The sequence below is a fragment of the Ceratotherium simum genome, chromosome 3 (assembly GCF_057802395.1).
Source record: "Ceratotherium simum simum isolate JZ-2026a chromosome 3, ASM5780239v1, whole genome shotgun sequence".
Classification (NCBI taxonomy): domain Eukaryota; kingdom Metazoa; phylum Chordata; class Mammalia; order Perissodactyla; family Rhinocerotidae; genus Ceratotherium; species Ceratotherium simum.
The window spans coordinates 59,440,644-59,458,281 of record NC_141902.1 but is presented as its reverse complement, the minus strand read 5'-3'; the positions used below and the strand labels follow the sequence as shown (position 1 = coordinate 59,458,281).

At 35.3% G+C, this 17,638-nt stretch overlaps 1 protein-coding gene across 6 annotated transcripts in view; it reads left to right on the top strand.

The window, feature by feature from the left end:
• Positions 1–17,638, top strand: part of DENND4A (DENN domain containing 4A) — a 127,022-nt gene that overhangs the window by 79,931 nt on the left and 29,453 nt on the right. For 4 of the 6 annotated variants that reach the window (XM_087428545.1, XM_087428542.1, XM_087428544.1 and 1 more), the window contains 9 exons: positions 88–221; positions 3,062–3,197; positions 3,793–3,999; positions 4,311–4,439; positions 5,017–5,158; positions 5,560–5,691; positions 7,979–8,095; positions 8,736–8,864; positions 14,155–15,254. In XM_087428545.1, the coding sequence (XP_087284671.1) occupies positions 88–221; positions 3,062–3,197; positions 3,793–3,999; positions 4,311–4,439; positions 5,017–5,158; positions 5,560–5,691; positions 7,979–8,095; positions 8,736–8,864; positions 14,155–15,254 (2,226 nt within the window). The remainder of the gene's footprint in view (positions 1–87; positions 222–3,061; positions 3,198–3,792; positions 4,000–4,310; positions 4,440–5,016; positions 5,159–5,559; positions 5,692–7,978; positions 8,096–8,735; positions 8,865–14,154; positions 15,255–17,638) is intronic. The other 2 variants (XM_087428546.1, XM_087428547.1) reach the window with 2 other exon arrangements.

The following is a 17,638-nucleotide window of genomic DNA, read 5'->3' as shown; positions in this document are numbered from 1 at the left end:
AAATGGTTTGTTTAACTATTCCCCTATGGATGAACACTTGGCTAACCAAAGTAATTTTTTTTAATGTGTGTTTTTAAACTCCTTCAGGTGGACATGGACAAGAATGGTGAATTGCGACTTATAGAACTGGATGAATCTTTCAAAAGTGAACATACTGTCTTTGTAACACCTCCTGAGATCCCCCATCTACCCAATGGTGAAGAACTCCCTTTACAGTACAGGTATTCAAGAGGCAGAATGTTTGAGATTGAAAGAGAGAAGCAATCCATCATCTGTGACGTAGCTTTCTAAGGACTGTGGTATTTTCAAAAATCCAAACTTTACAGATCCCTAATTTTTAGGTGGTAAGCAAGCTTATCCCACATCCATTATTAAGTTTTGAGGTATAAAAAGAAAAAAATTATAATTTTGCATAATACAGACTTGAGAAGCTCTCTATATCTGCATGCATAAGTATCTGTTCTCATAAATGATAAATTCAGTTAGGGCCCCACCCCATAAAAATGCAACACTAATAAAAGAATTTTGATTTTTGTTCCTCACTAAAGCTGGTTTCCTCACTTCCATCCCTTCCCCCAATACACATTCATTAATGTAACCTTGGTTTACAAACAGATTAAATCAAATTTAGAGTCAATATTTGTGGCCTTGATTTGGATGATATAATTTTTTTAGGCTATTAATTTGTCTGTAAGGTTTTATTTTAAGTCATGGAAATTCGGAGCTATTGGCATTGATCTTGTTAATTGTTAATTTAGGAAATTTGGTCAGACACTGGGAAGTGCTTGGTAAGTAGACTTAAATGATACATTGTTTCTGCCTTCAAGTCTAGTAGGAAAGAGAAGAGTTCTGAGCATAGTGAAATAAGGATTATGATAGAGGTAGACTTTTTATACATCTGTGTATCTGTATATATATTATACATATACATTTGTTATATACTAGAGGTGGTTTCTAGTATACATTTATTTTTTCTTAAAATGATATTTCCTTTTAGATTTTAAATGTTTTTTTAATTCTTCAATAATATTTCTTACTTTAAAGATTTTAATACCATTTCACATCTATCATTCGTTAAGTCACACTTTATTTTCTTTTAAAAAGGATTTTTCAGGACATCTTCATTTATGATTTGGATTAAATTCTCCCTTTTACAGATGAGAAAGTAGGGTAACAGATGTTTGTGAACGTTGATTTCAAAGGCCACTTGATTCCTGCCCTAACTTTTCATCCATTGATGATGTTACTTATATCTCTTTTCAAAAATCTGTCTTTTGTCAAAGATATTTAAAATATTTCTCTCTGTCTTCTTTTTGTTTCTAAACAAGATCTCTTTTCACTGATCTCTTTTGTATACTACACTGCTAAGACTTTTTTTGATATGTTTCACTAATACAGATTTGTTTTTTGTGGTTTGGTTTTAACTTTTTAATTTAAATTTTACTTTTATTTATTTATTTATTTATTTTATTTTTTTGTGAGGAAGATCAGCCCTGAGCTAACATCCATGCTAATCCTCCTCTTTTTGCTGAGGAAGACCAGCTCTGAGCTAACATCTATTGCCAATCCTCCTCCTTTTTTTTTTTTTCCCCCCAAAGCCCCAGTAGATAGTTGCGTGTCATAGTTGCACATCCTTCCAGTTGCTATATGTGGGATGCGGCCTCAGCATGGCCGGAGAAGCGGTGCGTCAGTGCGCGCCCGGGATCTGAATCCAGGCCGCCAGCAGCGGAGTGTGCGCACTTAACCGCTAAGCCACGGGGCCAGCCCTAAATTTTACTTTTAAATTTAGTCCTTTAATAAGAAAATTACTGGAAGGCTGTGCAACTGTGACATGCAACTATCTACTGGGGCTTTGGGGGAAAAAATAAATAAATAAAATTAAAAAAAAAAAAAAAGAAAATTACGTAGCTTAAAATGTTCCTATTTTTTAAGGAATCTAAGTCATTTTTTTTTCTTGAAACTACCAATATAATTTTAGTATAATCAAACCCATCATAGAAAAACAACTTAAAATAAATGTCTTTAGTGAACACAGTGGGTCCTCTTAATGAGAGATGACTCAGTTACTTACATTATCTGTATAAAATGATAAGCCGGTAAGTTTCCATAAGATACACAGAATGGTCTTATTATCATACCATGTACATACAATGATTTTTTTTAAGGGACATGGTGTTCCTGAACTTCTTTGCTATTTTATTCCTACTTAACATTCAACCATTACCAATATTTTCTTATTGTACTGAATTTGCCTATAGTAATGTATAATAGATATAGTTTACCATCTTTTATTATAGTTAGTTTTCTTCTTAGTTAATTACAACTACTTATATGCCTTTAAGAATATTATAAAATAGGTTAAGTTTGCTGCTCAGGGGCTTCTGTTCTTTTCAACATGTCCTTTTCTTAGCTGCTGCTACCTTTTAAAGTGCTGAAAACACCTTGCTCTAGCACCCAAATTAGGCCCACCTCCTCATAAAGCCACTCATTCTCATCTTTTCTTCCTCTTCTCCAACCTCCTCAATTTTTCTTTCTCATAAGTGAGGCCCTGAACCTGCTTAGCTAACCTGATAAACCAGTTCATGATATTATGAGAGCTTGTCCTGGTGTGCTAACGTGTTATTTGATTCTTTTTAAGGGGGAGGTTCTATAGTACTATGTTAATCCTAAGCAATGATGTTAATGCCTGTCCTGTTTGAAAGAGTATTGATTTGGTGGGCCCTTTACCAGCTGTCAGGTTATCTGATATGTTTGCTGTGTATTTATGTGAATACTAACTTACAAAGTTTGCTTGAGTTCCTTTGGAGTGTGATGTCAAGTTCAGCAAAATTTAAATGTATTTCACTTTTCTTCTTCTAAAATATGTATTTGAGTCTGTATTGGCTATTATAGTAAGAAAAGTACATTAGCATGAATATTTGTTGAGTATATATCATAGTCTGATGGAGAAAGATAACTAAAATACATTCTAAGTTAGGAAGTTATTGGTCATAATTTTTTTAGCTTGTAACCAGTACGATCATCTATGTGTGCTTGAGAATTTTTTTCTTTTCAAAAACAGCTATAATGGATTTCCAGTTCTTAGGAACAATTTATTTGAGAGACCTGAAGGATTTCTACAAACACGAAAGAGCAAATTGCCTTCAAAATCAAGTAGTCCTAGTAGCCCTTCTCCCATGTTCAGAAGAACAAAACAGGTGCTTTGATAATTTTGCATTCTTCATGTAATCAAATATTAGAACAAAAATAAATGTGACACATCCTCCCTTACTATACTTTACTACCCCATATATAACTATTATTAAATCGTTATAGCATTCTGAAGATAATTTAAAGTAATCTGACTTCGGGCCGGCCCCATGGCTTAGCGGTTAAGTGCGCGCGCTCCGCTGCTGGCAGCCCGGGTTCGGATCCCGGGCACGCACCGACGCACCGCTTCTCTGGCCATGCTGAGGCCGCGTCCCACATATAGCAACTAGAAGGATGTGCATCTATGACATACAACTATCTACTGTGGCTTTGGAGGGAAAATAAATAAATAAATAAATGCTTTAAAAAAAATAAAATAAATAAAGTAATCTGACTTCAAAAAATTAACTAGTTCTTTTGTCCTAGGACTTTATTTACACATGTGTAATACAAATTCAAGCAGAGGCTTGAATATACATTAATTCTAGACAGATTTTATTAGGGAAACATAAAAGCATATGACTCATACTTGTTCAGCATTCAGTTAAATAAGGATACTTACATGTGTAAATTTATTAATGAGACCCTTGCATTTTTTTCTAGGAAATTAAATCAGCCCATAAAATTGCCAAGAGATATTCTTCCATTCCTCAGATGTGGTCTAGGTGTCTATTGCGTCACTGTTACGGACTGTGGTTTATTTGTCTCCCAGCTTATGTGAAAGTATGTCATTCAAAAGTCAGGGCTCTGAAAACAGCATATGATGTGCTTAAAAAAATGCAGTCAAAGAAGATGGATCCACCTGATGAGGTAACAGTTATTCTTTAAAATGCATTATTTTAGGGGCCAGCGCCATGGCTTAGCAGTTAAGTGCGCGCGCTCTGGTGCTGGCGGCCCGGGTTCGGATCCCGGGCACGCACCGACGTACCGCTTCTCCGGCCATGCTGAGGCCGTGTCCCACATACAGCAACTAGAAGGATGTGCAGCTATGACATACAACTATCTACTGGGGCTTTGGGGGGAAAAAAATAAATAAATAAAATTAAAATGCATTATTTTATTCTAGATGCATGTGCATTGATATTTTGTTTCTGTACACTCTGGAACTTACTGTGTTTCAGGTGTGCTACCGCATCCTTATGCAGCTCTGTGGACAGTATGATCAGCCGGTGCTTGCAGTTCGAGTGCTTTTTGAAATGCGGAAAGCTGGTATTGACCCAAATGCCATTACTTATGGTTATTACAATAAGGTAATTACTTTGATTTAATGGAGAAAGAGTATTAGTTTTGTGATTATACAACCTTAATTTAATGGTGAAAATCATTAATGCGGGGGTTATTTGGCATTTAAAGTATCTAAAATATATTTTGTAGAGCAAGTATGATTTTTTGTTCTATTTTGTGTTATACAATCTACCTAGATATTCTTTAGCTTCACTCTAAAGCTAATGTGCGGGCCAGCCTGGTGGCTTAGCAGTTAAGTGTGCGTGCTCCGCTACTGACGGCCCAGGTTCAGATCCCGGGTGCGCACCGACGCACTGCTTCTCCGGCCATGCTGAGACCGCATCCCACATACAGCAACTAGAAAGATGTGCAACTATGACATACAACTATCTATTGGGGCTTTGGGGAAGAAAAAAAGGAGGAGGATTGGCAATAGATGTTAGCTCAGAGCCTGTCTTCCTCAGCAAAAAGAGGAGGATTAGCACGGATGTTAGCTCAGGGCTGATCTCCCTCACAAAAAAAAAATAATAATAATAATAAAGCTAATGTGCGTTCATTTATAAAAATTATTTTACTAATGATTTTATTTTGTTGAACGAATAGGCTGTTTTGGAAAGTACCTGGCCTTCAAGAAGTCATAGTGGCTATTTTCTTTGGACAAAAGTAAGAAATGTTGTTTTAGGAGTGGCACAGTTCAAAAGAGCTTTAAAGAAACATGCACACTTATCACAAACAACTCTCTCAGGTAAAGGTTTTTAAGGGATGTATGTATTTTACTTTTTCTTTAAAATTAATTGACTAGTTACACTTTACATTTTTTTAGAAATTTTAAGTAGTTTCAAAATGTTGAGTATTTTCTAGTTTTTATTGCCATTAAACAAATTCTAATTTTAGAGTATTCATCCCATTTAAAAAATACCAAATTTCACTTTTTTCCTTGTAACTCTTAAATTATCAGCTTTTGGTGGTCTTGTTTTTAGTATTCATTAATAATTCACAGTAGGTTTCTTTGTTATAGTTATATTTTGCTAATTATGTGGCACTTTTCATGTTCAGTATTAGTAGATTATTAGCTTGAGCAACAAACTAATGTGTATTTTTGGTATCTCCCTGAGTAGTAAAATGCTGTCAAATTGTGTTCTTAAGCAGATGGCAGTGACCTGGATGCTGTTAGTCATGGCAGCATGGATAGTGGTCATGGGACACACACTGTGGAGCAGGCACCTTTTAATACGGGTTTAATCAAAGTATATGCTACTGATGATAGATCTAGTACAGGTTTGTGTGTGCTTCTGTATACGTTTATTACAGTACATTGTAAAAACTAGATTTGCTAGCCTTTTTTAGATTTCAATTTTCAATGATGTGTTTCAGTTAACTGTCACTTTTTAATTTTATGTGTTTAGGCACTTGATTTGATATTGTATTTAATAGGTATATGCAATTTTGTTCATTCTTTATTTGAGTAGAAATAAAGGTTTAAGAGAGTTTATTCAAATATTTAGTCCATGACAATCCAATTAACTCTGGATAGCATACAGATCTCTTTATCACTTCAGTTTCTTAGGATAAATTCTTCTTTGTAATTGTGAAAATATTATTAGAGTTTAAAAAAAGAAACTTTTAGCCCTCATCTGAGTCACTAGTACCATATCAACATCAATTTCCTGGTTTTAACAATGTACTATGTTTCATGTGATATATTATCATTGGGGGAAGCTGGGTAAAAGGTACACAGGAATTCTCTGTACTATCTTATTTTTGCAACTTCTTGTGAGTCTTAAACTATATTACAATAGAAAGTTATAATGAAAAATTTAAAATATATATAAAATTTGTAGTATTCTAGCACTGAAGGTCGCATTAATTTCATTAAAATATAAGATTTGTACATAAGCTTTCTCTAAGTATTATTAAAACTGACACACTTAAAAAATAAGTTACTTGAATAATTATGTCCTTTTCATTATTATGTTTAAAAAATTACACAACTTTTGAATATAGTAGAGGAGCCACCTCTTAACGGACAGACAGACACTTTAAATTTAAAACTCCAAGCATTATAGTAAAATATGAAGGCTTCTATCTCTGCAAATGGTAACATTATTTTGGTCTGTCTCATTTTATGAGTACTTTTAAGAGTAATAAATATAAGCTAATTGTGTTGAAGTGTATTTTCATAGTTGTTCTTCTTAGCCTGGTTTTATTTCTTGATCATGCAATGTGAATTTCAGCAGAGTTACAGTAGTCATCTTCAGGCATTATCTCTTAAAAATGAGGAAATCTATCTTTTGTTTTTTAACTATAGCCTTTAAAAAAGCTATTAAAGCAGAGCAGAACCTAATAAAAACATGAACTTCGTTAAGGTTATCTTCACATTTTTAAATTTCTAGTTTCTCTGGAAAGAGAGCTGAAAGTTTGATTAGAAAAAATACAAACTCAAAATTATAACAAAGATGTTAAAGTAAATACCTAGTGATACTTAATACAATTTCTTTAGATAGTTCTTTACAAGTTTATAAAACCATTTCATATATAACCTCTCATATATTCATAATAACCTCTGTGTTATAAATCTGGGAACATGAGATCCAAACAAAAAGGTGAAGTGGTTTACTTAAAATCGTGTCTCCTGGGTCCGGCCCTGTGGCGTAGCGGTTAAGTGCGTGTGCTCCGCTGCGGCGGCCCGGGGTTCAGATCCCAGGCGCACACCAACGCACCACTTGTCAGGCCATGCTGTGGCAGCGTCCCATATAAAGTGGAGGAAGATGGGCAGGGTGTTAGCCCAGGGCCAGTCTTCCTCAGCAAAAAGAGGAGGATTGGTATGGATGTTAGCTCAGGGCTAATCTTCCTCACACACACACAAAAAAAATCATGTCTCCTTAGATAGAGAACTAGAATTCAAAACCTTATGTTTGACGCTAATCTAGTGAAAACAGTTTGTTGAAAATTACAGATAGCCTCTTTAACAGAACATTGTATTAGAAGTTTTCTTTTATCAATGCAACTTTTGCTTTTCTTAACAATAACTTAACACTAGATTTTTTCCTCAATCCCATGTATTTGTACTCATGTGCAATTCAGTAATTATTCAATTGAATTTTTATAAACAGTAATTAGCTATAGATAAATTTAAACAAACCTGTTTTTTGGTGAAATCATTTAGACATTTGGCTCCAGTGATCTGCATGTGAGTGTTCTGAGTTCCCTGCAGTTTTCTTCTCCATTGCTTGGTTGGAACTCAGACTTTCACCTAGAAAGGTCATGGACTTGTATAAAGAATGCCTGGTTTGTCTGTGTCTTTTGGAGCCTAGGTACTAGTGTGAATGTATATACGTACTTTTGACTACAGTGTGGAGCCAAAAGTAAATTATTTCAAGATCATCCCTTTCTTACATTAATAGAGATGGGGGGGAGCTAGTAAAATAATGCTTTCAATTGGAAGTTATCCAGAAAAATTTCTGTAAGTAAATCCAAATACTAATGTCTTGCTCCTAATTCCAGTTGTCCTCACTGAAGAAGTTTATAATAAAGCGCATAGGGTTTTTTTCTTTTTTTTTCACAGATGGCCAGTCTGATCTTGGATATAATTCATTATCTAAGGATGAAGTTAGAAGAGGGCATACATTTACTGAAGACATTCAAGAAGAAAAAGATAAGAAAGGGAGTGATTCTAGTTCCTGTAGGTATTAATTTGATGTTGTATAAAATTGCAAACTTACATTAGTAGAAAATATAAGTGACTTTAAATATAGTAGAAAATATAAGTGACTTTAAATATAAAAGTACTAATTTTATTTTCCACTTTCCCTTTATAAGTCCTCTTTCCTCCCATTATAAGCCCTCTCCACCATCTAATATTCCAGTATACAAATACTTCACATGTGAAGTGTATATCGTCTCAGTGGCAAAACACTCTTCAATCAAATACTACTCTTATAGTAAAAATATATATTTGTTCAAACAATGACTCTTTTCTGAGGTTTAACAATATTTTTATTTAATGCTTTTGTTAATGGTCTGTGACTTACATTTTTCCACTTGCCTCCCCCATCAAAGGCAGTGTTTCACAACCAAAGAAGAAATATAAAATGTATGCACAAACCTCATGCATGACCAGTATTTAGTAGTTTCATCCACACCTTGAGGCCTCAAATAAGTGGAATCACTTATTTGTGATTGACAAATAGATGTAGAGGTGTTTGATATTTTCTTATCATATATTTTCAGGTAGAAATATTTAGAACTAAAAGCTGCTTCTCTTTATGCCTCCAATGATATATCTAGATTTCATTGTAACAATGTCATTTTAATCTTTACAGTGTCAGAGAGCGAGAGTGCAAAAGGAAGTGCTGATTGTCTTCCTAAGCTCAATTTTCAAAATTCTTCCAGTATAGTTCGCCTCAGTGGTGCAAATAACAGTGCTGATAAAATCCCAGGAGAAAACACAGGTGAGTTGAATGGTATACTCTGTTATGTGTAAAATAACTTGTATTTGTATTTCTAGTGAATGTTTATTTTTTTTTAAAAAGTCTTAATTCTCTAGCCTTATTTTTTTATATATTTGTGCAGCCTGTCATAGTATAGCTTTGCAGCTTGAGTTCTATATTTTATAACATACTTTGTTCAGGCTTTTATTATAACAAAACATAGGGACAAACCTATAAGTTATATACTATCTTTTGAGTTTGGACTGTTGGGACTTTCTGGAAAGGGGAACTGAAAGCAGGTTAGATGATCAGTCTGAGGGTACCATACACCTAGCCAGTTTTTAAATGAAGCATATAGTTCCTTAGTCTTCATATTGTTCCTGTGTTTTCAGAGGCAAAAGGATAGTCCTTCAGATAGTTTAGATAACAATATCTAATATTTTTTCTTTTTAAAGTGCTTTTTGTATATTGTTTTATATTTATTAATACAGCAATGCTTACATTAGTGAGAGGGGATGTTAGCACTATTTTAAAGATGAGAAAACGAAGGCATAATCTGACTGTTAGCAGATAACTTAAGTTACCAACAAGTTAATGGAAAGGTCCGTTTAGGATGTGGGATAATACTTGGTCTTAGAAATTTTTTACCAGACCATTTTTTAGGGATTAAATGGACATACGATTCAGAGTTTCTAGTGTTAATAGTCTGATTACATAATTACATTATTTTATTTTTGTATTAGCTCAATTCTGCATTATGTTGTAATCTAAAAAATATTTAAAGTCTTGTGTTCTCAAGGCTGAAATCTCTCTGTAAATGGCCTTGCTGCAATGGTGTTTGCTTTTCTGCAGCATAATTAGATAGGCCTCTAGCTCAGGGGTGGGCAGATTATGGCCCGTGGGCCAAATTGGGCCTGCAGCCTGTTTTTGTACAGGCCCACAAGCTAAGAATGGTTTTTGCGTTTTTAAATGGTTGGAAAAAAATCAAAAGAAGAATAATATTTGTGACAAATGAAAATTATCTGAAATTCGTACTTCAGTATTCATAAACAAAAGTTTATTGGGATACAGCCACGCTCATTCATTTACATATTGTCTGTGGTTGCTTTTGCACTACATGGGCAGAGTTGTGTAGTGCCACAGAGACTGGACTGCAGAGAATAAAATATTTACTATCTGGCCCTTGACAGAAAACGTTTCCAGACCCCTGCTCTAGCTATCAAAAAAAAAGTTTAATGATCTGTAACTGTCTCACTTTGCATTTCTTTGTTAGATAATTGTTATAACTGAAACATTAAAGATTTTTTCTTAGTATCATGGAATTGCTTTACAACCATTTAGTCCTTCCTAATCGTTGTCTAATTATGACCCTTACTAAGTTGCCTTTGGTAGTCTTTGCTTTATTCTTCTTTCATTAGTCTGTTCATGCTTGCCTTTTTCTTAAGATCTGCTTTTATGAACTTCCTATTTTAATATGATTGTAAATTGCGCCATCCTTTGATCCTGATATTTTGTCAGAGTAATCAGCATCTGACTCATCATCTGGCTTTTGGTTACCCTCTGTGCTTAACAAGGCAATTTTTAAAAGCCTAAAATAGATTTCCTAGGTGTGAATTAGAGTTGTTGGTTTATCCATAAGATTTTTGGCTTGAAAACTTTCTCATCTGTTAAGTACTATGGGCTTATCGCTACTGCCAAAGACTCTATATGGGATTTATAGAAATACTTATTTTTTAATAACTTTTTTTGTGTACCAACATATGCTAGGATCCAAAGCATTTTTCAGGTTTGTTTATGTTTTGCAGTATAATATGTGGGTATTTTATTTATATTATTATATATCCTTTTTATATATATAACTGACAGCTTGTAAAAGATATGGGAGTGGAATAATCAAAGAGATGTTTTAATGTTTGATTGGATATTGAAATAAAATTATCACGCTATAGTTACTTCAGATTATCTTGAGAATTTAACATTTTGATAAGTGTAGATTGAGTTACTGAGAGTTCAACCACAAGAAAATTTACTCTGAAATGAAATGTACTCTTAAATGTGGAAACATACCCTAAAATGTTTTCCTAAAGCCTAATTCTGGTTTTAGTATGTTTTAACTTTTTATCTTTAGCTACCATATTAAGCTATGTCATATAATATGTTATATTCTGGGTTGATCTGTTGGTGACATTTATTTCCCAGCAGACGATATTCGTTCAGTAATTACTTTTTGAGCTCCTACTGTATATTACCACATGCCAGGTGCTACTGAGGATATAATAAGGAACAAAAAATAAACATGGTCTCTGCTTTCATAGAGAAATCAGGTGGGAGGGATGGGAAGACATTAATCAAATAAAGTAAATATAAAAATATAAAAATATAAAAAAAATATAAAACTCCGAGATTAGATACTGTGAAGAAGGGCTGTAAGTTACTATGAGAACATATAATAGAGACACGTGTCCTGGACTTAGGGGAACATTGTTCAGGGAAGGCTTCCTTGAGAGTACAGTCATGCGTCACTTAACACAAGGATATGTTCTGAGAAATGCATCATTAGGCAATTTCATTGTTGTGCGAACGTCATGGAGTATACTGAAAGGGAACAAAATTTGCCATCCCAAAATGTGTCTCTGTAACATGAGGATTGTTTTAGGCTGATTATTTTTAAGAGACAAAAGACTCAGAAAGTTTTTCTTGTTACCTCCCCCTTAACTGCCTACAAGAATTCAGATTAAAAAACCTGTCTCAGGAAGCGAGCTATCACCTTAGCATACCATGAACTAGGTGGTAGACAGGGAGAAACCTAGAAAAGCCTGTTTGTTGGGCTCCTCTCTGTGTTCTTCTGTTTCTGTGTGGCCAAACACTTGTTTCCAAACATTTACTCCTTTTCACCTACCTGTGAATTACCTTCCTTCCGTTTGAAGTCCCTGACTCTCCCCACCCCCAACATCTTCTTTTGTCTTTAGCTGAGGATGGTATTTAAGGTGAGGGCTTCAGCCATTTTGGGAGTTACTCAGTTTTCCTGGGTTTCTCCCACGTGTACATGTTATTAAACTTTTGTTTGTTTTTCTCCTGTTAATCTGTCTCATGTCAATTTAATTCTTAGACCAGCCAGAAGAACCTAGAAGGGTAGAGGAAAATTTCTTCCTCCCCTACGGTACTTACACAAACCTAGATGGTATAGCCTACTACACACCTAGGCAACATGGTACTAATCTTATGGGGCTGCCATCCTGTATCTGGTCCATCATTGACCAAAATGTCGTTATGCAGTGCATGACTGTATGGTTTTTGAGCTTAGATCTGAAGGGTGAGTAGAAAACAAATGAGCATAGGGGTTGCGAAGGAGGAATTGAGAAAGGAGCATTCCAAGCAGAGGGAAGCAATATGTAAAAGGCTGTGTGATAGGAAGGAATGCAGCATGTTCAAAGATCTGAAAAAGGGCTAGTATATCAGCAAGGAATTCTTTCAGCTTTAAGTCTCAGAAAATATCATTAACAGTGGGCTTAAACAAGTCGAAGGTGTTTTTTTTTTTTCTCAAATAAGAAATTCAAAGGTGAACAGTTGCTCAAGACATTGGTTCAGGAGCTTTGCCATCAGTTCTCTGGACCTAACCCTAACCATGATTATAAGATGGCCACTGGCAGCTTCAGGCATCACCTATCTTGCAAGGCAGAAAGAATGGGAAAGGAGAGCACCAGTCACATCTGTCCCCTTTTACCAGGAAGCAGAAGGTTTTCCAGAAACCCTCAAAAACTACCACTTTAATTGCACTGGCTTAAGGAAGTTAAATAGTTTGCAGCCACTGTGTTAGAGGCATGCGGCATCCAGCCTGGCCTGGTGGAATTTAGCATGTGTATAAACTTAAGATCAGATGAACTTTTCTGTAAATGGCCAGATAGTAAATATTTTAGGCCTGCAGGCTACATACAGTCTCTGTCGTCTATTCTTCTTTTTGGGTATGTGATTTTTACAGCGCTTTAAAACTGTAAAAACCGTTTGAGACTGTACAAAAACAATCCACAGGCCGGATTTGGCTGAGAGGTGTAGTTTGCCAACCCCTGGTATAGTTTGATAACCAGCTTTATTTGTCTTTAGGTCAATAAATAGCATTGTTCTGACTTTGCAAAGGAACCCTTGCACATCTATTTAAATGCAATCCCTGAGTATTATTTTGAGTTATAAGATTCCTCCAAATCTTTGATAATATTTAACCTGTCAAGCAGAAAGTTGCCCAGAATATCAGAAGAAAGTGTATTCTTGGTTTCTTATGTCCTTAATCATAAGCTGATATAGAAAAAAAGAATAAACTTTACCTCTCTGCTATGCTGTTTTCCTTGTTAATGATATATGCTTATTAAACATTATTAGTTTGTAGGCTTTTATGGTCTCTACTATTCCCTTTTATTATCTCTTATCCTGTTACCTGAATGCATCACATGACAGGAAAAAGGTACATTTTTAGTAATTGCCAGCTTATAGAGAGCTGATTTTGTTGGATAAAGCATGTGAAAAGAATAGTTGACAACACACCTAGACTAATGCTTTAGAAGACTCCCACGTAATAAGGACAATTAAAGTGATCAGAAATCTAGATTTCTACTTTCAGCATTGGTTACCTAAGTAATTGGGTAAAAAGCAGTGAACAGTGTTTCTGAATAGAAAGTGGCCATTCACATTTGACTGGTATAAACTTGCAATCAATCTGTAAAGCAAAGCTAAGGAAATTACTTAGCTACATCTATAGTCATAAGGATTTGGAGTTTTTAAAATAATTTAAAACTGCTTTTTATTTGGTTTGGTTTAGTGTTTTGAGTTTCGTTTTTCATTTTTATAGGCAGAAGACTCAGAATCTCGAGGTCATCTAGCACAACCACAATCGTATAACCATTTTTGTTTAATCAATTTAGTGAAATTAATATAAACTTATTATTATTAAATATATAAAGGGTAAATATTAAATTTGATTTATAAGTTTTAAAAAGCAGTGCATTCTAATGTTCAGGAGCATACCCTTCATAGTTAATCAAATCTGGATTTGAATCCCAGTTCTATCACTTAAGGACTGGTGACTTTGGGCTAGATAATTACTATCTCTGAGTGTCAATTTTTTCTCAATCCATAAGGATGTTGGAATGATTATGATAGATAATGTGAGTAAAGTGTCTGGTATAGGGTCTGTCACATAGCAGGCACTCAATGAGTGCCTGCTGTTAGTATTTTCATTACTAGTATTTTAAATATTTAAGACAATTTATATTTGCACCTTACATTTTTCATGGCCCAGAATATTTTTCTTGTTTTTCAGAAAGCACATCTGAGCTGCTCTTAATATCATCTTTTGAGGATACAAATGAAACAGGAAACAGTCAAAGTCGATGCTTCAGGAAAAGACATGACAGTGACAATGAACCTAATTTACAGCAGCAAATGTCCTGGGGAAATAGAAACCGCAATCTTAGTGGAGGAGTACTAATGGGACTTATGCTCAATAGAATTAACCAGGAAGCAAACCCTGGTGATATGGTTGAAAAATTAGGAGCTGATGCAAAAATTCTTTCAAATGTTATCTCAAAACGCACAAGACCAAATAGTCTTGATATTGGAAAGCCACCTTTAAGATCAAAAAGAGACAGTCTAGAAAAGGATTCTAGTGATGATGATACACCTTTTGATGGTTCTAACTGTTTGGCAGATAAAGTGGATTCTCCTGTTATTTTTGACTTAGAAGACTTAGACAATGAAACAGATGGATCAAAAGTGGGATATGTTGCTACACAACATCCCAAGAGGATTCAACGTATGAGCAGCAGCTTTTCAGTAAAACCTTTTGAAAAAACTGATGTTGCAACAGGATTTGATCCCCTCTCTCTTTTGGTTGCTGAGACTAAACAGCAGCAAAAAGAGGAGGAGGAGGAGGAGGAAGATGATAGCAAAAGCATTTCAACACCATCTGCTAGGCGTGATTTAGCTGAAGAAATTGAGATGTATATGAATAACATGAGCAGTCCTTTGACAAGTGGTACACCAAGCATTGATTTACAACGGGCATGTGATGATAAATTAACCAATAAGAAAAGTCCAACATTGGTCAAGGCATGCAGAAGATCTAGCCTGCCTCCTAATTCTCCTAGGCCAGTGAGACTTACCAAATCTAAAAGTTATATGAAAAGTGAGGACAGACCAAGGGATAGACTCTGGTCTTCTCCAGCCTTCTCACCTACTTGCCCATTTAGGGAAGAATCTCAAGATGCATTAACCCATTCATCACCTTCATTTAATTTAGATACACTACTAGTCCCTAAACTAGATATTTTAAAGAACAGTATGTTCACTGCTGGAAAAGGAGTTGCAGAGAAAGCAAGCAAATGGTATTCAAGATTCACCATGTATACCACATCATCTAAGGTAAGTTTTGTTAGTATTATCTACTTTTCCTTTTATCCTCCTTCACCACCAAAAGTCCCCTACTTGCAAAGATGTCTGTTTTTACCATCCTTCTTAAACACAGCTTTACAGAAAGGACTCCTGGAATATGTATGGTTTGAAAGTATCAGAATTTGAACTTGAATAATAACTTGAAAGAAAATTCCCTAAGGTTATGTTTATAGTTCAGTTTTGAAAGAAAGTGATCTATATCTGGAGTAAAAATTAGTGTTATGTGACAATGCTTACTGAGCTTCATTATTTCCTTCAAAATGCAGATTTTTTTCAGACACAGCATCCAGCATGCCTTCAAAAAGTACCAGCCAGGCATAGGATTTCTCCTCCTCGTTAGGATGGAGTAGCTTGTGATAGACCTACATAGCTCTCCAGAGAAAAAAGCTAGATGAAATACAGGAAGTATCTGTTTAAAGTCATCAGAGAACTGCTAAAGCAACTAGAAAAGTAGAGGGGCAAGATGCTAGAGAGAGGAGAATTGCAGAGGTGAGCTAAAGTTCTGTAGCTACGTTTTCCCTGAAGGCATTTGCTTATTTGGAGCACAGAGCAAGAGGTTGCAAATCCAGGCTTTGTCTTATCGAGGACTGTGGAGCCTTGAGGGGACCAGCAGAGCTTTAGGGGTCTTGTGGAGCTGGAAAGACAAAATTGGAGACTTGGGGGTCCTCAGATACACGAGTTTTTTCCTTCAAGGCATTTTCCAAATACTGGTACTGCATGAGACAGGAGGCTAAAAGGATAAGCAGAAAGTCTGACAAATAAGAATTCTCAGCAGTTTCACGGTGCTGGGAGTACAGTAGCTAGAGTTCATGAGCTGCTGGGATGGTGGGTTGGCAGGCGGGGTCTTCGTGTACACACTAGACCCTTAGTTGGAAGTCCTGCAGAGCTCTCTGCCTTAGGAGCACTGGCAAACCAGAGGTGGACTGAGCCTGACCAAAACTGCAACATAGGTTTGACTTAACTCGGTCTGGGCTTAGATTAAAATAATCAGCCTTTACTCTAACAGAGGAAAGAGTATACCCTTTCTGAAGGAACAGAACATAATCTGGAGTCCTTACACTTTTTTATATAAAATATCTATCATTCAATTAAAAACAGCTATACCAAGAGACAGGACCATAACTAAAAACAAAAGAAAAACAGATGGTGGAAACAGACCTTCAGGTGATCCTATTAAACATTTGAATTAACAAAGGACTTTGAAATAATTCTATGTTCAAGGAAATAGAGGAAAAAGTGAAAAAAAATACCTGCAAAGATGGAAAATTTTACCTGATAATTATCTATTAAAAAAAACAAGTATAAATCCTAGAACTGAAAAAGATATGAAATACAGTGGTTGGATTTAACAGCAGACAAAAGACAGAAAAAGAAAGTAAATTAGATGAGAAGTCAGTAGAAAATATCCACACTGAAGCACAGACATGAAAAAAGTTTGAGGATATAGAAAAGAATGTGGGGTTCAGTGAAAATGCCTAATATTGATGTAATTGAGTTCAAGAAGAAAAAGAGAGAATGGGATAGAAGGAACATTTAAAAAAACTAATTGCCAAGAATTTTCCAAAAGTGATAAAAGATATCAACTCACATATTTAACAGTATCTATAAATGTCAAGCAGAATAAATACAAAGAAAACCATACTTAGGCACCTAATGTTAAAATAGATGAAAATGAAATACAAAGAAAAAAATCTTAAAAGGAGCCAAAGAAAAGAGATATATTACCTTTAAAGGAACAACAATAAGAAACTGACAGTTGTCTTCTGAACAGAAACTATCATGTCAGAAGACACTGGAAAAACCCCTTTAGGGTGCTGAAAGAAAATGACTGCCAACCTATTTTTCTGTGCCCAACAAAAATATTATTTAAAAATTAGGATGAGAGTTCTAGTTCTACTGTGGTACCATAAGGCCGCTACAACCCATCCCTCCCACTAATTACAACTAAAAACTCCAGACAGAATACAGAAAACAACTATCTAAGCATTCTGGAAAATGAAAGCAGGCAGATTGTGGGGAGGAACCCACACAGAGGTAAATCTCCCATTTCTTTTCTCATGCCTCTTTGACCCAAGAGCAGGTCCCAGTCACAATATGGCATATGCACCCTGGAAGCTAACACTTCAAGGGAAACCCCTATTTCCTGGACAGAGGAACCAGGGAAGGGGACCTCCATGGGCTGGAGAGCTTGAGGGAAATCTGAGAGAATGAGATTCCCTAATTCTCTAATTCTGAGCCCACACAAGTCTCAACCTAACCCTTGAGCTACACCTACATGGGATAGATGCAAACCAGCATAGAAAAGGCTTAGAGAACTGAATGAGAATTAAATCACCACCTACAAAAATTGAGAC